The sequence below is a fragment of the Achroia grisella genome, unplaced genomic scaffold, assembly GCF_030625045.1.
Source record: "Achroia grisella isolate CSIRO2021 unplaced genomic scaffold, CSIRO_AGI_Agris_v1 utg516, whole genome shotgun sequence".
Classification (NCBI taxonomy): Eukaryota; Metazoa; Arthropoda; class Insecta; order Lepidoptera; family Pyralidae; genus Achroia; species Achroia grisella.
The window spans coordinates 283,182-302,298 of NW_026712909.1; the positions used below are offsets into that span (position 1 = coordinate 283,182).

The 19,117-nt window shown below is 31.9% G+C and overlaps 2 protein-coding genes across 3 annotated transcripts in view; both read right to left on the bottom strand.

Moving 5' to 3' along the window:
* Positions 1 to 10,179: 10,179 nt before the first annotated feature.
* LOC131847146 (pre-mRNA-splicing regulator female-lethal(2)D-like) lies at positions 10,180 to 16,713 on the bottom strand. 2 transcript variants are annotated; one of them, XM_059196619.1, is made up of 5 exons: positions 16,574 to 16,713; positions 16,231 to 16,460; positions 11,803 to 11,927; positions 11,205 to 11,532; positions 10,180 to 10,903 (listed from the first exon to the last, which is right to left on the bottom strand). In XM_059196619.1, the coding sequence occupies exons 2-5, from the start codon at positions 16,421 to 16,423 to the stop codon at positions 10,647 to 10,649; spliced, it is 903 nt and encodes a 300-aa protein (XP_059052602.1). In that variant the 5' UTR covers positions 16,424 to 16,460; positions 16,574 to 16,713; the 3' UTR covers positions 10,180 to 10,646. The 2 variants fall into 2 exon arrangements, with proteins under 2 accessions (XP_059052602.1, XP_059052603.1); XM_059196620.1 differs by lacking the exon at positions 16,574 to 16,713 and having other exon boundaries at positions 11,803 to 11,941; positions 15,849 to 16,321.
* Positions 16,714 to 18,291: 1,578 nt separating this feature from the next.
* LOC131847138 (protein lozenge-like) overlaps positions 18,292 to 19,117 on the bottom strand; it is a 64,264-nt gene continuing 63,438 nt past the window's right edge. Inside the window, exon 6 of the mRNA XM_059196607.1 lies at positions 18,292 to 18,978. Coding sequence (XP_059052590.1) covers positions 18,455 to 18,978 — 524 coding nt within the window. The 3' untranslated portion in view covers positions 18,292 to 18,454. The remainder of the gene's footprint in view (positions 18,979 to 19,117) is intronic.

Below are 19,117 nucleotides of genomic sequence, written 5' to 3' on the forward strand. Positions count from 1 at the left end.
CTAGAAATTAACCATATGATTTCCAGGGGTGATCGGGGCGTTATAACGACATACATAAGAATAAGAATAACATTTCGTATAACTTAGTAACATTTTATCGATGTTTTCACACTAGGCAATGCCTGTATCGTGGAAGTTAAAGCAAGTTTACAGTCAAAGTAACATTGGTACGGCGATCAGAGATGCTAGCAACGGGGCTACTAGTTTTCATTAGTAACAATTCTCTGACTTCTACGTCAATGAGTTGTTACAGTAGTATTAAACGTCATTTAACACCAATGAAAAATGTAATTTATTGTATAATAGCAGGGAATTACGTTTCACTAGTATTTTCTTCAATTATTGAAATTAATGTATATTCGTTTATCTAACTAAAACCGAGAATGAAAATCTTTTCATTATCGGTTTTAGTTGTACAATGTGATTAGTTATACAGTCTCTCAAATACTAGCAATCATTCTATATTCATAATACCTTATACCATATAGACATTTATATTTTTATATAGTCTATATCACACTTTTAAACTATTTTAAAAGCTATTTATTCTTGTATTGTTAAATCTCAGATGCGCAACTATAGGGTTGCAGAAAGGAATATTCCACGGGCCACCAGCTGGTGGCTCCGGGCCTCTGGTTGGAGTAGTTGTAAACACAGAAAGAATCAAACATTTAATTAATTTACTGTTGAAACAGTTGAAGACTCTATCGTGTCAAGTGTTTTTATATAAAAAGAAAGCCCATCTGATGATTTTACCAGGGGTATTAAATGGTATAGTTATTGCTAAACCGTTTGCTAGATTCCGACATATATAGAAATGCATTTTATCAACATTCGATGTCGAGACTACTTATGTGCCTAATAATGAAATTGTATATAATATCGACGTATAAGGACCTTGATTCTGTGTGTAATGTTTTTTGTTTGGCTGCAATATAGAAGTGGGAAATACTCGTAAAATCAGGTTATTATGACAATAAGCTGGTATAACAATTAAGTTGGACGGTAGTCATAGAAACTCTAGAAGCCATAGCCATGCACACATTCAGGGAACTGAACTATATTAAAAAAAAAATAGCAAGGTGAAATAAAATAATAATTCTTCAAACCTTCATATAAACTACAGGGTCACGTGATCACTTTAATATGATTTTTTATTAATGAAGATTTTCACTTTATTATTGATAAAAGTGGTTCAGTTAAATGAGTATTTTACATGGTATTGGGCTTGTTATACCTTTACTTCTAACGCAGTACGATAAAACTATACCTCCTTATGAACTTGCCTGGGAAATGTTAAATGATAATACGCTAGGGTAATGATCATGCAGTTCGGTGCGTATTTAAAACGTTTCTAAATACAATTGTTAAACTATAATACTTAAGTATAAGGATGGGAAAGGGACCAGTAGTATGTAATGTAATTTCGTGTTCTTATGAGTGCCTAGTTATAACCGATATATAATGCAAAGTAAATAAATATAAGGCACAAAATAAACGGTAAAAAATTGTACGAAATTGTAATTGTAAAAAACTTTAAGTAAATACAGTCTGTGGTAGATATAGTAAAATATATATTATATTTATGATATATTAGATAAATTATTATGTACTTATAAGTAATTGCTATTTATTCATAAACGAGAAATATTTAATTACATCAAATTAATTATAGATTAGGTCTAATTCTTTTAATAAATGTTTAATTACATATGGCACAAGAATCCAGTCTGTTTTCACGAAAACATTATTGTGGGTATAATTAATAAATAGAATTAATACTTGTGGCGATGTGACGCCGTTGGCAGCACTGTAACACTCATTTTCTCTTTTCGTAAGATTGCAGATTCGATTCCCGCATAATATAAACTGTAAAACTATTTGTATTCAAGAGTATAACTCTGTATTCGCCTGGTAATTGTCTATTTTTTTGCAATGGAATCCCGTCTGCACTAATGGGATACATCGGGCACCAGTGGAAAACGACAGGAATGAGAATAAAACCTGATTGTTAATTCAGCATGACGAATTCACGAGGAATTAATAATGATTGATAGTTCCTGTGGAAGTAATAAGAGAAATGCATTTAAACTTGTATTATTATTTTTTAGTGCCCATAGTGTAATTTAGATTGTTAGAAGGCGCTGAATTGTGTATTCATTGTAGTCGTACTCGTCTTACTCATAAGAGTATTTTTTAATGTCGTCCATAAATAAGGGGCGAGGGATAAGAGGATAATTCACACAAGTTTCTAATAATATATCACCAATTACTTTTATCTTTGTTCAATCACATGCAGTAAAGTAGGTATTAACACGATAATTACGTCACCTTTTTTTATTATATTGTTATTTCGGTGAAATTGAATGAAATCTCCGTAACCTGTAATTTCACTGATATATTTCACGTTTCAACTGAAACTAAAACACACTTTACACACAAACTGTTGGGCGGCTAAAATAGGAGAGACAGAGGTATTCTACGCTTATATTTTTATACAAGATATGCCCTTGTAAAACGAATGTTGAATGTCCTAAATATATATATATTAGCAACTTGTGAGAAGCTACACTTACTCATAGTGCCGAAAATATAATACTGTATTATTTTATATATGGACTGATTGCATATTTCTGTACTCCGAATGATTCCTAAAATTCTATAATATACAATGATGTTTCTAGTCAATGTTAATATTTTCATCGGTTGAAATTCGCTTGTAACAATATAACTAAAGTACCTACTGAGGTGCCTTAATGATAGCAACTGTCGTGTATAAAAATGTTATTTTAATTATAATGTTGTTTTATTATAACTAATAATTTCCTAAATCATTTTGAATTTCAATCAACTATGGCTAGAAATTCTGATATATCAGAATTATATCAGAATTTCTAGCCAAGTAGCGTAATCATTAGTTTTATGGTTTGGTATGGAGTTTTGTATAAATAAACTGGTTAATGCTATACTCCTCTTATGGTATAGTATTGTTATAGTTTATTGCTAGGTAGCAATAAACTAGAATGCACCTTCTGGGCTCTGGTAGGTAGGTACCTACCAGAGCCCAGAAGGTACGTTCTAGCTATGTAAATATAGGATCTTTAAATGAATATACAATTTTAGGCTCTAATATTTGACGAATAATTTCAACGATTGTAAATATATTTACTTAAAATTTTTGTTGTATACAAACCATCATGAAATTTACCGTAGGTATATGCTAACTAAAAGTATACCTACTCTTATCCCAGTCATCCGGATGAAAGTACCACCAGATGCTTATTAACCTGGTCTTAGTATTCAGTATGAAATAAACGTTTATCAATTTCCTTAGTATGTATATTTAGAATCGGTCCTTTTCTACAAAGTACTTAAAACTTTCTCTGCTAAATATAGAGTTGTCGCACTGGTTTATAATCTAGGTTTATATCTATCGAGATCTTGTTTTAGTTTTCACTGATAGTGTAATAGACATACTTTTCTCTTGTATTAAATGGCCAACCTTGATTTACGTCATACGTTAAGGTAAGGATCATTGTGTGACGAGCTGTGTGTTAGGAGACATTCTAAATTTCGTGACATTACATTTAAAAACGTAGTATGTAATAATTAAAACATATATTTGAAGTATTAACGAATATACAATAGGTTTTTTTATAAGTGGCAAATAAGCATACGGCCCATCTGATAGTAAACGGTTACCGTAGCTTATGGACGCCTGAAACAGGGTTGTTACGTGCGCTTTGCCGACCTTTAATACAATCATATTCAATACAGATCATATTTCAAATTATGTTACGGAACATTAATGAGTCTCATAAATGGGAGAGGGAAGGGGAGGGCAAAACATTTAGATAATATTATGTTTAATTATGGTCACAGAGAGGACAAGGTATTCAGTAATAATAAGACATCGGTAGGTAATATTATCTTATCTGTTATATAGGTGAATCATTAACCCGTGCGACTTAGTCTGTTCTCAAAATAAATTAATTTCCTCCGCATTTGCAAAAAGCCTAGTAGCTATCCCGTATCCTTCCTTGATAAATGCAACACTAAAATAATTTTTCTATTTCAAGTTCCTGAGATGACCGCGATCAACCAAACACAGACTCTTCAGCTTTATTAGCATAGATAATATTGTGATTTGTAGATCATATGGTGCGATTGACAGTAATCCATAAAAATTTATACCTACAGGAAGATTTATTTTTGTTAGGGAACAAGTTCAAAACCACTTCTCTTGGCACTCTACTCAAACACTGCGCATGAATTATCTCAGCCAATTGCATCACAGCGTTCAATATCTATCTTCTTGTTTCTTCTATATATGATGGTGGTAGCAGAAATCCTTGGGTGCCAGTGTCTCGCGCTTCCATGGCATATGAATGTTTAATGCAGTTCGCGTATGTCCATCTAGACCGGACCCTGCCGCTGGGTAGACCAGATGGTAAGTGGGACCAGATCTATATGGCATTTTTGTTGTGTTGAATATTGCCTGTAAAATTGTAACAGGAGCTAAAATAACATTTGTTTTGATGGTTGTAATCATGATATATTTATTATGTTAGTACACAATTCCTCATGTAGGAGTATTTTTTAAACAAATTAAAGTTATGAGGCAGATACCATGGCGTAACACCTGGTTAATTGCTGTGTGTGACATAATTAGCAGACATCAATACCTGGAATAGCAAATTACCGGAAATATTGTCAACTTATATTATTAATTATTGTATATATGATTAATTATTGTATTTTTAAGTAGTCTTGTTCGATCGTTATAATTATTTCTAATAATTAAACACATTTATTTTAATAATTATATATATATATATATATTTTTTTTTAAACTATCCGGATTAAATTTTCGTCTATTTAGATTTTTTAAGTGTTTACGCCCCTTTATTCAAAAATACTACTTATATGAAGCTTATAAATTACAGGATAGAAGAGCCATAGTCCTCCGAAATGGTAACGATTGAGTATCACGGGCGTCGGTATAGATATTTAGTAGCACAGATAAGAGAATATTACATTGTAGTAGTATCTATAATTAACGAACTAGGCAGATCGTCTTGCCCGGAGAAACAACGACACCTAACGGATCCAATAACTTTTTCAAACCACCCGGAACCCCTAACAGAAATTGAAAATAAATACACACAATTTCACCAAATTCGGTTGAGGAATTGAAAACACAGAAATATAATTATATTATTATCTAATAAGACAAGTTACGGCAATGTACCTACCTCTGCCATGCTTTGAGCGGTATGTTTGTGTAATTCAGCATCTGTGGTGGCCTTAGGTAGAGCACACCATGGATATAATATTAGTTAGACCATACGAATGTAAATCTATAAATGCTTTTATTTGGTTCTTCGACTGCAACACTAGATCCTGAAAAATAATACAGTCCACTTGTACATTTCCATTTTCAATATGTATAGGTACTTGCATCTTGAGTCTTGGTTAAATTATATTTACAAATCATAGTTCTGAATTATTTGGGGATATATCTACCATAATTACAATAATATGTTTGTTATGGTATCAATGCCATTTGTTAGTAACAATTTTTCTAATCTAATCTTATTATAGTTTTAAATCTAATAATAGTTTAACAATAATAATGCTTACAAATTGTTATACCTATGCTTAATAAGTATACGAGGTTTATTATAATGATATTGGTGTATCAAGTTTCTATTGTTGGAGCTATTGAGCGTTCTGATACAGAAGCAGTTTCATTCATGGCATAAAAGTTATGTGTTTGATGATCTAGATGTACCTAATATTATGCGATGGACCATTAGCTCGTTTGTTATTCTAATTAAATAAATTCAAATTCAAAATATCTTTATTCATGTAGGTCTATTACAGACTCTTATGATGTGTCAAATCTACCGTCAGTTCGGAATGATATCGAGATGAGAAGAACTGACAAGAAACTCAGCTCGTATTTTTTCAAATAATAGTGGAACATGTTTATAATAAATATAGTTTTTAAAATTCAAATTTGGGAGAATAGTGTGACCACCAGCATATGCTATCGCAAAGAACAAAAAATTTAATCAGTGTTCACAACCTGAACAGACCAGTCCCCACAAGTAGCACCCGTTCAGGAGTATGACGTATGAGCTAGCCATCATTGTACTCAACCATATTTGAGGGAGCACATCGACCTGGCCCACCACACCGCCACAAGTTTGAACTTTATAGCGAGCATGACTGTTTCAGGTTACTCAGTTTAGAACATCCTCAAGAGCAATATTTATATTATTAAAATCCTTTGTATTTCTTTTCACTTTGAAAATAAGTGATGTGTCATCAGCAAACAATACTATGTATAATAGTAAAAAAAACTTACACGTAAAGCAATGGTTTCTGGTTCAGAGAACGCGATTGGTCGTGCTAATGCTTCTCTGCACTCGTTTTCTTTTGATATACCGTCGACACTCCAGTCTTTGCTGAAAGGTATCCTGGTATATGAGAAATTAGGAACAAACGATACAAGTAGTCCTAAAAGCTGAATTAAAATGTTGGAACATTTTTTCATAAGGTAGGTAATAGCCTGGGTATATCTTACACGTATGGGTCTTAGATTAAATTCTGTCAATATTTAGGTTCAAGAACTATTTAGCGAGGATAACCATACCAAGACATGCATATGTATATGCAGGATATTTTTGGCTTAGTGTTAATTTTATATTGTAAATCTATACATCTATACTTACTTATCTACATATAAATTAAATTGGAAAAGTTAGATTAAACTTTTTGAGATAATTTACTCAATCAAAATTCCTATTGATATTAACACCCATGCATGACGTGGACAGGCGACGATTCTTCCTCCAGAAACGGTTAATTGTCTGAGAATATTCATAGCCATCTGGATTGATCAATGGAATGATATACCTAGTTGATATTAATTTATATAATAGATTAAATAATAAAAAAGTAAGGGTATAGTATTAGGATGAAGTCTGTCAGTTCAATTAATTTATCGGTGTAAAAATTATTAAGAATTAAACATTACAATTTCCGAGAGAATTTACCGTACATTGATAGTAATCGAACCACCTGTCCTCTATACCACAGACAATATTATATCTATAATAACGAATTCCTCTCTGAACCAACGTCAAATAAAAAAGTCCATTTACTAATATCAATACAAAAAATCTGTCTGCCTCTAGTTACCTTTTCACGGCATAACGACTGCATTTTAATGTTTAATTTGAAGATAAATTGTATAAAATTACGAACATATAGACTATATTTTATCTATAAAAATGGGGAACTAAGTGTAGTCTATTATTATTATGCAGTCAGTAAACTGTATAATACTTAGACAAAAACTCCAGTTTTAACATTGTCCAATTGATAGTGAAAGCGTGCCTACTGTAAGTACCTATAGGCCGAATATGCGATTCTCATCTACAATATCATCTATGTGTCTAACATGTACTTAGCTTATCTGCTTGACGTAGTAAATTTATAGAATATATAGTATCTAAGTTTCTAACTAGTTACCAGTCCATATAGTGCTTGTTGATAAAATTTTGTAACAATAACATTAATAATATATAGAGCAGAAGTAATGCTGACCCATTCCCGTGCATGCATCCCAGATGTTATGAGAAGTACTTTATTTTTTGGCTTGCCGTTTGAAATATGAACCGTCTGAAAGGATTTATTAAATTTTCTAAACTAATAATATTAGAAAGAACAAAAGATTTAATAATTATCTCCTATATCTGTACATATAATTTATGTAAAGTAGAAGTTGTTTACTTGTATAGTTTTAGCAACTTACTACTTCTGTATGTTATAGATACTTCAACCCTACCGTTCCTTCAGTAACTATAAAAACTTTCGTTTCTCTACTCTACAACAAACATGCTCTAAATATTTCGAAATAATTTTATTATAGGTTCGTTAGTGGACGAGAGCAGCGTATGTAGAAAATACCATTTTATGAGTAGGTACCTTTATCGTGCTATTCTCCACAGACCTTCCAATTATTTTTATTTTACAAATCGACGAGAAATTCTCCGATAAGTAATTAAAATATTCGTCGATAATTTGATATGTTGGATACCTCCTCCAATTCATTCGATGTCCTAAAATAGAAAGAGGAAGTTTCCAATGCTTTTTATGACAATAGCTTTTATTCAACTATAACAGGTGTTACACATATCTACATACAGATACGTATACATAAATATTCCTATATACATGTCTGAATATTCCACGTAGTACATGTCTGAAATTTAAATTGACATACAAACTTTTTGTTATTAGTGGTGTAATACGGTGTAAACTTACCGATTCTAAGAGTATATTTTGTCCATATATCGGGCTCAATATATTCTGGGTTATAATAGGTCCCTGAACGTTGAGAACGAAAACAGTGTGATCGTTACTTTTCAGTACACGATGCACTTTTAGTTTATTTTCTTGACGCACTAAGAAGTCAGCTTGGTGCGGTGATAAACTCCATATTGATACAGCTGGAGGATTATTATGGTTAAAAATGGAATGATGCACTCGCCTTAGTTAACGGTATAGGCAGGGCAGCAGCCAAGGATGCTAATAATAATAATATCCCTGGACAATTTACACAGCGCCATCTAGTACCAAGCTAAGCAGGGGGCGCTTTTTTTGTGGATGACAATGAAATGGTGCACACGCCTGCACTGACGGTTTACGCTGGCGGGGCACCAGTGGAGGATGATATGATGAACATGAAGTCAGGTCAGTTAGCCCATCGTGATAAATTCACCGGGAATTTATCACGATAGTTTCCAGGGGGAATCGCGTGAAGGTCAACCTGACATGGTACATTGTTAGCAATGGGATCATCAGTCCACATTACTAACAATCCCCTCCCCCCTCTCCCAGTGAGCGCTTGTGTTATGATATAAATACATAGTTATATTTTGTAAATACATACATATAAACATATAAATAAATAAAACACCCAGACCAATACAAACAATCATAGTTATAAATATGTTTATACTGTCGAGGAATTGAACTCGTGAAAACAGCCAGTTTTGTCATGTTTGTCTAACAGGTCTGACTTCTTTTCTAATCCTTTAATATTGTATAGAAATTAACCTTTGAAGTTAATAATCCAAAAAAATCGGTATAAAATAAATACGCTTAACCTTGATTATCCATTAGATTCTTGATAAGCAGTATATCTAAAGCTCTGCAGAACATTGCTTGCGCCATACCTGTGCGCCTTCGTAAGAAACAGGTTCGTCTTTCCATACTTCTTGACTATCAAGTCTGGATGTGAACCATGCGAAACAAACTACCGCAAACACAACAATGTCTTTATGACAGTCGTGAAAATATTGCGTTAAATAATAACAATTAAGTTTATGTAAATAAATATTGTATTCCAAAATCAAAATATTGTTATTCATATAGGTCTATTACAGACTCTTAGTTCAGAATGCTTTCGAAATGAGAACTGGAAACTCAGCTCAAATGTGGTGGTAGTACATGTTTACAATAATACAGAGTAACTTTTTTTTTAATTTGGGAAAATAGATTGACCACCAGCTTATGCTATAGCTATTTTGTCAAAGGCAAATAGTCTAATCAGTGTTTTTATAAATCTTTACCAGTACTAAAGTAAACTAATATAAAAGCACCAAATACATTATGTCGGCCGAGTAATTTTACGACATTTTTAGTATTGAAATGTTCACGTTTTCCTCGTTCTCGTGTTTTATATTGTATGATAAGTACCTACCTAATTCAAGTGTAGCTACTACCCATCTAGCTATTTTTATATGTATTATACAACGTTAAATGTTATATTGCAGTGTATAGTTAAAATAATACAAATAAATGTATGCCAGTAATATATGTTTATTAACATAGCTTTATATACATTCATTGTAATTTCAAAATAGAAACATTTCATATAGAAACTAGAGTAAATTTAATAAATATGTGATAATCATTAAAACATTAAAGTTGGTGTTTTGGAATTATTGTTTGTTGCATTCAATGGGCTCCATTTCATAATTTCCACCAATTGTGGCATGTAAATAAAATAAATGCCATAAAACCATGGAGTCGAGCGACACAAAATAATTGTTATTGCTCATATATCATCTGATTTTCTAATATATATCACAATTATTTCACTTATTATAAATAAATTACAAAATTGTCAACTGAGTCTCAATATTCAAGTATAAAAAACAATGTCAAAAACGATTTCACTATTAGATCTGGTCACATGGTCCACTATTGTGCATAGAACTCAAACTATACTTTCCCAAATGTTTTCTTTAGTCTCATGTTCACATTTGACACAACAATCATCACCAATTAATTGTCAATGGGAATGACGTAGACTTGTCTATGTTGTCTTCTAATTAAAGTACTTGAAATGTGCTAATATATAAGCAATCACGTGTTTCGAAATGAGTGACAGACACCGAACCAGCGTTTCACCTCAAAAATACATAAACAATGATCACTCACAATTAAAATTCATTGAAAACAATTTCGAGTCAACGAAATGGCCGACATGCTACATTGATAGCTCACGAATTTCACTAGTTCATATGTAAGTATCGTGTTCGGTAGAAGAACACTGAAGTCCTGGGCTAGTCTGCGTCGCCATTGGTCACAGTGAGGGGTTCCTCCTCCTCGTTGTAGTCGAGTGACAGTACCGACGCACGCCTCCGCTTGCCGACGGGCGCGTCGCTGCATTCGCTGCCCGAGTACGTCCGCTTGTCGGCCGAAGACGGTCGGTTGCCGTTCACAGTCGCGTGCGACGCTCGCAGCTCCTGCTGGAGGAATAACACCGTGCTCTGCATACCTTCAACATCTTCATCCAATTCTTGTATGAATTCGTCCATCTCTGAAATGTAATTGTAACACTGTTGTTAAGGAAAGCTCTTTATACCTTAGCATATCCAGAGGTCTATATAAAATTAGATTATTTCAGTACTACAGAAATGCAACACACACGTTTTTGATCCTTAATGTTTATATATTATATTTTGTGGAAGTGTATTTTAATAGTTCTAAAGTTTGATGAATGTACTTACAGAAATTTCTATTAGACGAAAAATATTATCTCTTTCTGGCAATCACAGTAATTTATTTAAAAAAACCTCAATATAAAAAATAACAGAAATTTTAGTAAAATTAGAACCAACCCGATTGTGACTTTTTCACTTCTTCACTTAAACTCTTTTGTAGTGCTAAATCGCCTTCTAACTTTGCTATCCGCCCACTGGAAGTCATGCGGCCGAGATCTTCGTTCTCCTGATGCAACAACCTACATTTTGCCATTAATTTCTTTCCTGTATTAGAATCTGGCGTGAATTTCCATGCTGATAGTTCATTTTGCGTTTCTTCTAATTTAGCCTTCGTGGAAATTAGCTCTTGTTTTAATCGTAAAATAAGCACGTTTACAGCAGGATCCAGAAGAGTAGGTCGCCCATTCAGATTTGCGTTTGATGATTTTAATTCGGCTATTTGACTCTGAAAAGTGATATTTTCATTGTAGTTATATTTACAGTTAGCTACTGCAGCAACTAACTAGCTGCAGTAACATTCCTGAAATTATTAGACCTATCAATTTTCTATGCAATATTTTTATTATTTTGTAACTAATACCGAATTCAGTCATTCATACTGAATGGTTGAAATAACAAGAAAGACAATATGGATGACTTGTGATTAAAAAATAAAAATATCCTGATTAAGTATATGATTGAAAATTACTATATATATAAATATATATATACTTACGACATAATCCTGTATTTCCTGCTCTTTAGCTGCTAATCTTCTGACTAGTACCTTTTCTCTGCGTTGTGATTCTGCATATTGCTGTGTAATCTTTTCTTCTATTTCTTTCTTCTTTTCCAAGCTTCCTGTACATATGAATCTTAATTTAAATATTATGAATCATTAATTATAAACAAATTCTCATAATTTGGTAACCTCAGATGGGATAATCGGAAAAAAAATCAATTGTCAATATTACAGTTAATAAAATCTGGATATCCCATTGGATATCCATATTTGAATCAAATATGACCAACCTTTCATGAATTTGGTTAGTTAGTGGTGTTTACTACCATTGAATAACAGTAGTGTTATTATTTTATGCATTAAGGTGATTCATCTTTCGGTGGTGTGAATGAGGCAGGTTTAACAATGCCTTCTCTTCTAATATTGATATATTCGTAACTAGCAGGTTCATATCAAATTACTAAGACTGAAGAACTTTCTGGAAGAATTGTACTATATGCAGTACAAATATTGTGGAGAAAGTACTATATGATTGAAGTGCATTCACCTAAAACTGTAAAATATTTTGTACCTATATGTCACTTTAATAATTATATTCCTTACATATAAAATGGCTTAAGTATTACACAATACAGTCTACATCGACAACACCTTAACTAATATACTATAACACTGTAATTACAAAACTTAGACTAATTATACATTGACGGAGTCAATTATTTAGGATAATTTTAGTGACATTTTGATAATTACTAATTTAAAGGAAATAGTTATCAGTTACATTAAACTATACATTATTTACATAATCTGAATATAATTACGTAAATAATGTACTAAAATGAAACATTATTTTAGACTGGTTAAAATTATCAAAAGTGTTTTATGTCACATAGCACAAGGCTTTTTCAGCATTGACTTCCACCTTGATACGCATAGGTTTGGTATCTAGACACAGACATAGGCAGATAAATATTATTAGTACTATTTTAAAACCAAAATATTACACCCTCATATTCCCAAGATTTGAAATATGGAATATAAAGTTACAAATATTATTTGTATTATTTGTATCACCATAATAATGAAATTGATGAAAAATAATTTTCAATCAATCTATTAATAAAAAAAAAACACGAAATAAAACTCTATCTGATCTGCAAAAAAAAAAACAAAGAAAATAGAATCTCTTACAGATTCAAAACAGTTTTAAGATATATTATAAAGTTTCCAAAAGTAGATTCAACCAACATAATCTACTGGTTATGGTGCTACCAAATTATCTGAATTGCCTGCAATAGTGTTATTTATATAAATTATTAAGATAATACAGGATTTATGTTTATGTAGCAATTTAAAAAAATCCTGCATGTAAATACATATTTATTTATGCGGAAAGCCTTCATCAACATCCCTTACAGTGTATGTAATGTAACAGTTGTTTTTATTGGCTAAAATGACCGAAAATGGAGTATTGGTATATATTAAAAATATTTTTAGTACAAAAATATTAAGCACATTACATTAAAAAATTATAAATTGTGGCATACATAATCCCATCCTTATTAAAATGTATAAATAACAATATTATGGCCCGATAGAAGGAAATGCATATAATTTGGTAGCATCTATACTGTCACTGATAACATAACAAAAAGTACAGTATGACTTATAATTATATAAAAGTTAATATATTTTACATATTAATAAAATATATGTACATCAACTGGTTTCATATCAGTGCCATTTTCAGATTGAATTATCTGGCTGTATTGATATTTTGAGAATACAATAACAATGCATCCATTGCAATTCCTGGTACATATAAGTACCACTATTTTAAAAATAGAACAGAGTAGAAAATTCTTTATTCAAATAAACTTACATTAAAGAAATAGAATAGTCATTACTTTTTTCTTATTTACTCATTCCAAAAGCTGTCTCACAAGCAGAAGAAAGAAACTTGCCTATTGTTCTTTTGATTATTTTAGTTGTACTTACTTTACACTATTAACTTGAAATATGTGAATACAATGCCCGCACTAATCCATTCTCAAAATAATAAAGACATAACCAACTGGTTGGTAACTAAATAAGAATAATTCAGTCATAGTGATGACCAGTCTCTACAAGATTTTTCTTTATTTTGTAAATAATTAATTATAATAATAAATATTGTGTACTAGACAACTGATAGTAATATATACTACTATATATAATGTACATAGAAAACATTTGGACCAATATAAATGATCTTACTCATGAATACAAATGTTTGCATCATGTGAGGAATCAATCCCACAGCCATCAAGCTGGTTTAGCTTGATGGCCAGAGAATGAGGCCAGAGAACTAATGTCTGTTGGTACAAAACCTAATTAAGGAGTCTCCTTATAAAGAGATGTCTAAGCCAAAGAGTATCTAATTAAAAAATTACAACAAATAGACACACAGCATTTTTAGAAATGTCAATAATTAGGAACATATTATTATACAGTCATACATATATAGGTATTTAGGCAATAGATAAGTGGCACTTAATTTTACCTCCAATGGGTATATGTCCGATTTAAACTACTATAATCTTTATATATTCTACGATTTATAGAAGCTTCATTTCACAAATACATACATATATATGTATTTCTGTAAAAATTAAGTTAGGATTAAATTGATGATGTGTATATAAGGTTTAATTTAACATAAAATAAAAACATAATTTTGACTAAACAAAATATTTTATTTTATTTTATGTTAAATATCTATATATGTGTATTACTGAAATAAAATGTTTGTATAATACCATATTTACTTATATAAATCACATCAACTATCATTGTCTTTAATACTATTAAAGTCATTAATAGTATTAAAGTCACACTCTTGGTTAGTTCCTATTTAATTGGTAAAATAATAATTAAAAAAGAATCATAGCTTAAATGGCTGTTTATTATTTCAGATTATGGTATATATTTTGAAATAATTAATGTAAAATAAAAGTCACTGTTTACGAAGCAAGATGATTAAGAGATAAAGAAGATTAATAGATACACATATTAAACTCAATATTGATCATGCCTAAATCTATTATAAGCCTAATGTAATAGTTTTTCTATAAAACCTACTTCTCTTATGTATTTGACTGCATGACAAAAAGAAAAAGTGTTTAGATTTTGTTTCAACATTAATTTCATACACATAGAGAGCATGGAAAAGTACTTTAAGAACTATATTTAACACATTCACTACAAAATTGCAGTTACTAAGGATTAATATCTATATTTTGTAGATTACAAATACATATACTTAGCTTTTATTTATATATTTAATTAAATATATACTTATAATAAAATTGATAAAATATCCATCACAATGTTATAGTAAAAAAAAACACAAATTAACAATATTATAGAGTATTAATGACTTTTGTTCTAATCAAAACAAGTTTAGCTGCATGTTACAGTTATTAAATATATGATAATAATTAAACATTTATCTTCATATTGCAATTCAATATGAAGTTCAATGTTTAATTCATCCTCGATGTTTATACATAAATATTTATTATGATCTTATAATGTATTTAATTGTATTAGTGAAATTAAAATATATATTAAATATATTGACAGAATATGTATATTTTGTATGCTATCTGTGATGAATAGTGTGTTACTGTCTGATATTGTATACTGTATATAAAGAGGAAAATCATTTTCTCTTTGTATTGTATAAACTCACACATGCAGAAGGTCCAGGTTCAGTCCCATCTAAATATCAAACATATACATGAATGTGTTACTCTGAAAGTATTACAAGCTAACAAACTCATAAACTGTTTGTTGCCAGAATGTAACTAAGTATTGTTTATTTTTAAAACTTATAGGTATTTTGTGTGTCAAATGAAAAACAGTACTTCCCATATCTTCATGTGATTCTCAAAACCAGTTGTTCATAGTCAGTATATAGATATTTTGGTGACACAATTAGAATAATTAGACAAAAATAATTAAATATTACATAAAAATAAGTAAGAAAACATATTTACTTTTGCATGTGAACAAACACCGGCAGACTGTGAACTCCTGTTGGACACGGGAGCTAGTGGCACGGCACTAAACATAGACACAGCTCCAGGATACTCTGGAGACTTCACTGGGGCTTGCGCCATAATCACTTCCACATAACACTCCACTGGCACCGCGACACACCAATCTCTTCTCATAACTATATTATAACACCTAAATACACCTCCGTACCACAAATTTCATAAGTAACAATTTTTATCACAGTAACATATTCAATATTGCGCCATAACAGTATCACTAGTAATTTTAGTTAAAGTATTGTCGATATAGAGTAACATAACTCGATCGAGATTCGATCGGACACAAACGCGGACCGCTACAAGCCGAAACTTTCGTAAATACCTTCCAACTGTTTGTTCAATGATTCAAGGTGGTCTATGTACAAGTCCTGGGATCTCCACGCGGTACGCAGTGAGTCGACGGAGGCGCTCTCGAGCTGGTGCGGGGTCATTAACACGCGCGTCTCTTTGGTGCCTCCGCCGCCTGCACTGCCGTCACACGTCGCTTCGCCATGGCGTTCTGTCTCTTCGGACATTGCACTCTTACCAATATTATAAGAGGCCCTTTTTTGACTGTAAGCAAATGTTAAGGATTAATTCGAGAATAGACATTGAATTTGCATTTGTCGGCCGTTATCAGAAACCTGTAATGATTATGAATTGAATAGTACATGAGATGAACTTACACTTATAAAATAATTAATAAGATATAACCGGTCCAGGAGCAACTAATTATTAAACTTTATCACTAAAATTGTCACAAAAAGGATTATTTTTTGAGGTCGTCAGTTACGGTTCTATGAAATACAGGCACCGCCATTTTATCACGTAGCACAATGCGAGTTGCCATATAAATTTTTTTTTCTACTAATCGAACGGATACGGTAGAAAACATACATACCCAATATGTGTTTTCTACCACATATTATTAGTTTTTGCTTCTTTTTTAATTAATATAATTTATAACAATTAATTCACTATTATTTCAAGAATAAAAAATGCAAAGCAGTGAAATTAAAAGAAAACAGATCGAAAGAAACACAATCGAGTCTTTACGAGTGGCTTGACAATGGTTTGAACTCGATGCAAACGATGACAAATAATATTTGAGTTGCGCAGCAGATGAGTTGTCAAAACAGAGCCATAGACTACTGGCGCCAAATTTAAAACTGATCCGTGCTTAATAATTGATATTAGTTAATCACTATTATTATCGTGATTCTAGACAGATGTTAAATTAAAAAATATAAATATATGAGTACAATAATTTTAGTAATGATTCATCCTTTTTTGAACTGAATAAACATAGAATAGTGCACCCTTATGCCGCTGACGGTGTTCGGCTGTTCGGCTCATGTTCCGTACTCTATCATTTTGAATATTGAAATATAGCCAAAAAAAGTTACAGGCTGTGGAGTAATATCTTAGTCCTTCGAAATGGCAAGGCCTGAAGGTAGTAGCGAGAGGCGTCTCATCTAGTATGATGATGTTATGTCCGTGGCGCCTTTATCTTGACGACGATTACAGTGGTAATCGTCGTCAAGATGTTAAGTGTAACATTAGGTGGGCCGGCAGTCCGTCAGTTTGTTTACCATTCCATATAGTTAGATAAAAATATGAATATGACACTGTATATACTAAGGTATTTCTATTATTTAAAGCAGAATTAAATCTAATTCAGTATCTACGTACATTGTACAGATATCTACGTACATTGTAATTGCTTAGCCTTGAGTGCATTTTTCTAAGAACTACCAGCTTTTCCAATCTACATCTTCAGGCTATCTATAGGTAACTTGTTTTTCTTTGGCCTACTATTCAAGTAAAGACAACTTCAATAGTAGAGCTAACAATAATCATACTTACAAATTGACATTTTATTAGTTTTTACCAGTGATCTTATCAGGATGATTAGGATAACTTGGTTGACCAGGACTAAAATAGCCTATATCCTTGTTATATTCCTATTTCTACTTCCGACGACGGGCATTAACCGAAATTTGATAACTGGCGACCACGAGAATAAACTCAATTGTGTTTCATTCATACTTTTCTTCACATAGTCTACTCTGACAGTAGATATTGAAAATATGAATTTAGTACCTATCGTTATCGTAGGAATCGACAATCCTAGGGGATTGTCGACACGGTTCGGAACTTTCTTAGTCAATTCTTTGTGAATTTACCATGATGCTAAACTGACCTGACTTCATGTTCAGTCTTATCCTAAACTAGGCACTAGTTTAGGATAAGACTGAACATGAAGCTAGCTAGCTGCATAATAAATATTTCGTTATCGCAAAATCTTTAAAAAAAAGTTTGCGTCTGATTCTTGATCAAGCTATAGGTCTTCATTGGATTCTTGATGGTGATAAATAAAAAATCAAAAGAATTTGTCGATTAATTTAATATCTTACTGTTTGATTTAATAGGTAGGTTTATAACAAATAACATCTAATTAATGTTTAACATTAATATTTCTATACAATTATATTATGAAGTATTCACATCTATATCACAATATGTACAACGGAATGTTGATTGTCCTCGTAAGGAGAAGCGAACTGTCAATAAGGTCGCCACACTTCTTGACTCCCAGAGCCATATAATCCGTGCTTGGCTTCCTCGTTTGACTCACAAGATTGCACCAGCCCTGCTCCTTCAGCGCTGCCCTGCAGTTCGGCAGTTATCGATATTCCACCATCAATATCGCTAATTTTAATTTCACTCGGAATATACTGTTCCAAATGGTGTTTATCTATGGAACTGTGCAGATGAACATGTATTTGGTTCTGGTTTACTGTTGAATAAAGGTTAGGCATGATCATTTGCGGGTTAGGATTGATGTACGGCGCAGGGGATTGTAGGCAAGCCGTGTTGTTATTTATATTGTTATATTGGTAGTTATTGTAGTTGTAGTTGTTCGTCTGCCAGGCATTGTAATAGGTGGGGTCGTATCGCTGCGCTGGCATGGCGGTGGTGTTGAGGTCTGTGAGAGCAGGACCTGCACCGCTGGGGCTGCCTTTATAACTCGCTGCATTGCTTTGGTAGCCGCCGTACTCTGAGTGCCCCAACGGAATATCTGGTATTACTGTGAAAAAACGCATTTACATAATTAATAAACAGATGAGGAAATAAATGTAAATAATATATGTTATTCAAATACAACACTATTTGACCAGTGACGTTGTTTTAATTAACTGAATCATGGGCTTTCCCATATCTTTATA

Excerpts from the sequence above, each read along its gene's own strand:
- LOC131847146 (XM_059196619.1), bottom strand. The coding sequence starts at position 16,423 with ATGTCCGAAGAGACAGAACGCCATGGCGAAGCGACGTGTGACGGCAGT. Across the intron at positions 11,928-16,230 it reads ATTGAACAAACAGTTGGAAG|GAAGCTTGGAAAAGAAGAAA; the intron begins GTATTTACGAAA and ends TCATATGTACAG. Across the intron at positions 11,533-11,802 it reads AGGAAATACAGGATTATGTC|AGTCAAATAGCCGAATTAAA; the intron begins GTAAGTATATAT and ends ATCACTTTTCAG.